Source organism: Lottia gigantea (assembly GCF_000327385.1).
Source record: "Lottia gigantea unplaced genomic scaffold LOTGIsca_14, whole genome shotgun sequence".
Taxonomy (NCBI): domain Eukaryota; kingdom Metazoa; phylum Mollusca; class Gastropoda; family Lottiidae; genus Lottia; species Lottia gigantea.
In genome coordinates this window covers 2,384,825-2,391,557 of record NW_008707617.1, presented here as the reverse complement: position 1 = coordinate 2,391,557, position 6,733 = coordinate 2,384,825, and the positions used below count along the sequence as shown (strand labels likewise).

At 34.8% G+C, this 6,733-nt stretch overlaps 1 protein-coding gene across 1 annotated transcript; it reads right to left on the bottom strand.

The window, feature by feature from the left end:
• Positions 1-3,930: 3,930 nt before the first annotated feature.
• On the bottom strand, positions 3,931-5,066 carry LOTGIDRAFT_157516 (hypothetical protein; the record flags this gene model as incomplete). Its single annotated transcript, XM_009049723.1, has 3 exons — positions 3,931-4,034; positions 4,245-4,466; positions 4,898-5,066. The coding sequence occupies 3 exons, from the start codon at positions 5,064-5,066 to the stop codon at positions 3,931-3,933; spliced, it is 495 nt and encodes a 164-aa protein (XP_009047971.1).
• Positions 5,067-6,733: the final 1,667 nt, after the last annotated feature.

The following is a 6,733-nucleotide window of genomic DNA, read 5'->3' as shown; positions in this document are numbered from 1 at the left end:
ACATTTTTGAGTTCCTATTCTTTCCATCTTTATCATTATATTATTTAAAACAGGTAATGCCAATAATATTAATAGTATTGTAAATCCAATTCATGTGTGACGTCAAACTTCTATTAAATTTTATTAAATCACACATTGTTTGTTAATAATTGCAGATAACAAAAGTTTAAATCATTATTGTTGTTATTTTAGTGGAGCATCTTATATTTCACTGCTGAAAAATCTTGGCCCAGAAAATTGCATGAATATGATGTTATATCTCTTGTTAGAAAATAAAATATTGATTCACTCTCTCCGTCCTGCTGTATTGACTGGCGTTGCTGAAGCTGTGACAAATGTAAGTATTTATACATCCACACATTAATGAGGGCATATATAGCTGTTGCCTCAGTTTGTCTGTCTGTCTGCCTGTCAACTGTCAACACAGGGTTCGCACAGCCTTGAAAAATGCTTGAATATAAAACATTCTCTTGAAATGTCCTTGAATTTAACCAAACATTGCTATCGATGTTGGAATATACTGTTTATATCGGAAGCCTTGAATGCTGTTTGAAAAGAAAATAATGCCGCCATGTTGGATATATCGCCAAAATCTTTGGGAAACGAAATATCGTGTCGTTTTGGATATCAAATTAGGTTAATGAGATTTTGAAGGTCAAGATTCCCCTTTCTCATTGAAAGTAGGTGGAGGTAACCATCTACATTATCATGATTGCTCATTAGTTGGAATATTCTCAAAAACAGTTACACAATCATCTAAGTACATCGACATTGTTATCTACTACACTCTACACTACTTCCAGTATTAGTAATTATTGAAAACAGACACTAGTTATATTCATTACACCTTTATATACATCTTACTTCATCAATACATTACATACAAGTGTCATACATTCAACATGGCTGAGTGTCGCTTGATACTGCGCATGTCACATTTATATATTCATGTTCCTCATTAATATTCATATCTTAACATTCACCGTCTTTTCTCTTTCTTGATGAGAGTTAAAAGAAATACAACACTTATAATCACATAATTTAAGAAAAACGCAATCTTCACACTTTCTTTTTGTGTTGTTTTTGATTTAAGATAAAACCATATATTTTCGTTGTTTTAGTTTGTATAAAAATATAGATGTATTAAAAAAATATTTCACCTCAAATGTTATGATTTTTTACAAAATTTACAGTCCCTATTTGATGAGGTTACAGCAGCAATTAATTTTTTGGCTAGATGCTCCTGCCTTTGTCAAACAATCTGCTAATTGATCTTGACTTTCAACTCATGCTATATTTTGAATCTCATGTCTCTAATGCCTAGTTCACACCAACGGCGAATGCAGCGCTTTAAATCGGCGAGCAAAGCGCCACCATTTTTTGTTTACTTATCACGATCCCCTAAGTAATGTTACGCTCTGATAAGCTCTGATACGAATTGGTTACGCTTTGGGGACGAATTATTTCCCGATTTGATCAGGCCTTGTTACGCTTTAAATCACGCTTTGATAAGCTTTATTAAGCTTTGATGGGGTTATGACGCTTTAAATCACGCTCCGATACGATTATCAAGCTCTGTTATGCATTGTTAAGCTCTGTTACGCATTGGAAAATTTCGAAATGGCCGATTTCATGCCGCTTTTGATCAAGTGGTGACAGACCGTGAAAACTGGGGTCCCCGCTTTGAATAAAGCTCTGTTAAGCTTTCCTACGCTTTGAGTCAAGCTTTGCTGAACTTTGTTACGCTTTGTTAAGCTTTGATACGTTCTCGGCGCTTTAATCAATTCGTGACAGAGCGCCCAAAATTTTTAAACAGTTTAAAATTTTTTTGCGCTCTTGTCGAATATCCAGCTTTGCTTAAAGCTTTCCAACGATCTATTACGACCCTGGCGCTTTAGTCGAGCTTTGTTATGCTTTGGTACCGCTTTGTACGCCGCTTTAAAGCGCCATCAAAGCGCTGTTGGTGTGAACTGAGCATAAGCACACAAATGTCTACCTTCAGTCTTTTATCAACAAGTGTTTTAGAAGAATAAACAGTTTCACACAAGGACCTATTATCTGTTAGACAATGAATTGGGATACAAGTTCTATGTTAACGCAAGATATCGCGTAGCATTATCTTAATCAGTTGACAAGCTTCTGCTGCTTCCATTAGCCCCATTGTTTCAGCTGCAATGGTACTCTTCACGACACGTTTAATTTTTCTAGATTGCCAGAGTATTGGGGCACATTTGCCATTACTACCAACCAAAAATATAATGAAACCCCCTTGAGATCCACAATTTTTCAAATTTGCCAAAGAGGCATCACTAAAACCAATTAAACATAATTTTGAAACCTCTCCAAGATTTGGAAATTTAAGTTCAATATTTTCAGATTTCAATTTACGAATACTCTTGTTGGCAATAAGTAGGTCTTGAACAGTACCACCTATTGAGCAACACTAGTTTCACAAGCATTACATGCAATATCAGGTCTAGTCTGGCTTGCTGCCCAATTAAGTTGGCCAGCTACTCCCCTTAAGTCACATGTTTCTTGAAGTGTCAGAAGTTCATCTTTATTTCGTAGATGCACATTGTCAACATTTACATACTGAAGTTCACCAATATATTCATTTTGATGCATACAAATCTCCCCCTCAATCTGTTTAAGATCCAATCCAACATATCTAAAGGATTCAAAATCCTCGGAACTAATGAGGAATTTTGACTTAATGTCATCTATCACGTCATGTATGAAGGCGTCCGTTCCCCCAAAACAAAAATGGTCCACATGGCAGCAAATTAGTCCTTTTAACTTTTCTTGTCTATACCACATAAACACTGCTTCGTCATATCTACTCATTATTGCATCACATTTTAAAAGTTTGTTCTTGACTTTAAGGTACCAGACACGAGGTGCATCACATAGTCCGTAAACTGTGGTATTTAGTTTCCACAGTTTGCTAGTTCCAGCTTCAGCAGGTGGTTTGAGAAATATTTAGCTGCTGTTTCTCCTTCATGCTCTATGCCATACCGCATTGCAGCAGTGGTTATTTTCTTAACATTAGAAAGACTCTGGGCAAGTTTAAAGAAATCCCATTGTCTAGAAATAACACGCTTAAAAATAGAGGATGTCAATCGCTTCGACTTTAATTTGTGCCACATACTATTTGAAGCTTGATGTCTAGTTTTTACCTCAATATCTTTTGATTCTGAGAGATTTACTTGCAGACCATCAAAAACATCTTGTTGGCTATGCGTTAAGACAAATGGAAAATTTAAACTTAAATGTGGACATGGAAATGAAGGAAAATCTGTTACAGCTGGATGATTTTTAACAATATTAGTTGCATCTACAATATCATCTAATTGAAAAGTCATGTATGGTTGATGATGTTTATTATGATGAAGACACACACGATGATAGACAATACATAGAAACCTGGGGGGACATCACAAACATAAACATACAGATGAATGAAAAGATGATAACAAGATGGCCGTCAGACCATGTTTACACGACTACTACATGTTCATCGACTGCCGGGCCAGAGTGGAAGTTTTCCTTTTGTTCCTTGACAACTTCCGGTAACAACACGGAGCTAGTCAATATATTATGTTAACACTAATGGTTGTTGAAAGGACAAAACACACCCCTTAGGAACAAAGCCTAATTTACTATCAACCATTTGCAAGGTATTTAAATTAGTGTTTGAAAGACATAATCTTAACTGAGCATCAGAGTTAGTTGCATTTAAACAATTAGATAATGAACTTAGAAATTCTGTACATGGTAAAGGAACTGAAACTGGATTGTAAAATGTGGAATGAATTCCCTCGATTTGAGGACGTTTAGTAGAGGTTGCCTTGTTTGATGTGTCATCTAGAGATATTGATGAAGAAATCTTTCTTATACCAATGTCTTGTGCCTTTTTTGGTGTTATTCCATCTATTCTGGGATATGCCACGTTTGTTTCTGTGATGTTTTTGTTGTTACAGTTGGTACAGTTTTGAAACCATATTTACTGTAATGGTGTATAAGATACATCAAACCTGTAAATACACATTCAAAAACATTTAATTTAATCCAATATAAAATTATATTATTTATAATATATTTGTATTTTGACATAAAACATGAAACATTGTTTCTCTGTGACAACAGTGAAAAATCTTAAAAAAGTTTTAAGTAACATCTCTCTCAATATAGACAAAATTCCAGTGACAAGGCAAAGCAAGAAAGCTCAAAATTATCCAACCTACCTAAAATATGGTTACGATCGCCCTTTCCAGCTTTACAGGAACACAAACACTCTCTAATATCAACATCATTAGGCCTACTACTTGACTTTTGACTCCCTGTACTTTCACTTTCTTCATGATGGCTTGTTGATAATTTTAGGCCCACAGAATGTGGTTGATCATGCTTCTTCATTAACTTGAAACATCTTGCTCTCACACAACATCCATCTATCAACGTACGAACTAGAAAGATTAAGAAACATAACTAGGCTATAGTAAGTTTTATTTGACGTGCACAATCGATGAAAAAAAAAATAACAACAAAAATCAAGATGGCAGAAACGTCAAAAGCCATGACTTCTACTTCATTTGCTTTTCTACAAGGGACAGTCTGAATACATTTTTAAACTTTATTTAGTATAGTTCTCTCAAATACAATTCATAAACATTTTAGTCCGAATTTGCATTCATAAGTTTTTTGTCCCAGAAATGTTTTGACTTGGAGAGTAGGCCAAGTGTTGGCCGAATGTCAACAAGTACTAAAAATAGAGTTAGGGAAATTCCACGATAGATAAAAAAAAAAACCAAAGCTATGAACAGTTCAAAAAGATTTGCACTGCCGCATATAATTACGGACCTTTTTTATGGGATAACAATCTTTGAATTTAACTCACCTTCTACAACGTGCACATATGATTCGACAAAACTTCCATAGCCCTTCGTGTGAACTGCTTTTGGTATCCGACCTTGTTTTGCCCAATTTTCTATGTCGACTTCTTTTAAAGACGGTAAGGACTTTAAACTTGATGTCCACTGAGGAGTTGATGGTCCTAGACGAGCCATTATTTACTAGGAATATCCAAAAACTTAGCTTTCAGCGGTGGTTAGTGTGGTTAGCCTAAGAGTATGACGTCGTCTGCTACAATTCTTGTATACCGAGCCTCGTTTTCGAATTAAAATGGCCGACGCACCAGAAAGGCGTATTTGATTCTTGAAAACATGACCTCAGAAGATTTTGATTATCTAAGATTTTGATGTCATAAATCTTCTGAGGTCATGTTAACAAGAATCAAATTTTTTGTTAAAAATAGTTTGTGAGCAGGATTGAAGCTACAGTTTTCAACCGATTCTGATAAAACTTGGTGTGATCATTGGAATTGATAAGATCTCGGACAAGATCTAACTTGACGCATTTTCATGAACGGTTTTTGAGTTATTGCCCTTGACTTTGTTAAAACGCTTCGAAATTTGTTGAAAATAGTTCGTGAGCAGGATTGAAGCTATAGTTTTCATCTGATTCTGATGAAACTTGACATAATCATTGGAATTGATAAGATCTCGGACAAGTTCTAACGTGAAGCATTTTTGATGAATGGTTTTTTAGTTATTGCCCTTGACTTTGTTAAAACGTGTCAAAGTTTGTTCGTGAGCACAATAGAAGCTACAGTTTTCAACCGATTCTAATGAAACTTGGTGTGATCATTGAAATTGATAAGATCTCGGACGGGTTTTAACTTGACGCATTTTCGCTGAACGGTTTTTGAGTTACTGCCCTTGACTGTATAAAAACGCTTCAAAATGTGTTTTTGAGCACTATAGAAGCAACAGTTTTCAACCAAATTTGATCAAACTTTTTATGATCATTGGAATTGATAAGATCTCGGACAAGTTCTAACTTAAGGCATTTTTAATGAACGCTTTCGCAGTTATTGCCCTTGACTTTTTAAAACGTGTCAAAATTTGTTTGTGAGCAAAATAGAAGCTACAGTTTTCAACCGATTTTGATGAAACTTGGTGTGATCATTGGAATTGATAAGATCTCGGACAAGTTCTAACTTGAGATATTTATTATGAACTTATTTTGAGTCATTGCCCTTGACTTTGTAAACACGCGTCTAAAGTTGTTTTTTGCCCTTGATTAGAGCTGTGTGATTTAATTGTTTGTTGTATTTGGGTTATTGATATTGATTTTAACAAATTTTGTGGAATTACTCAGCATGAATAACTGGCATATAAATATGTAATTGAATTCAAACTAATAAAATTTCTTCAATATGAGAAAATTCATACTTTAGTCACTAAAGACTGTTTTATCATTTCTGCCAGCTGCCAGTGGGCGTATGTTACCTTGCCTCACAAGCTATCTTTGAGTTATAGCCCTTGAGTGAGGAAAAACGTGTCAAAATTTGTTTGTGAACACTTTAGAGACTACAGTTTTCAACTGATAATAATGAAATTTGGTGTGATCATTTATATTCATGAAAGTTCAAATTTGATGATTTTTCGACGAACGGTTTTTGAGTTATTGCCCTTGACTTAAGAAACATGTGTCAAAATTTGTTTGTGAATGCAATAAAGACTACAGTTTCAACTGATTTTAATGAAATTTGGTGTGATCATTTATATTGATGAGATCTTGGCCAATTTCGAATTTGATGATATTTGCGATGAATGGCCTTTGAGTTATTGCCTGTGACTTAGAAAAAACGCGTCAAAACACATTAGAGACT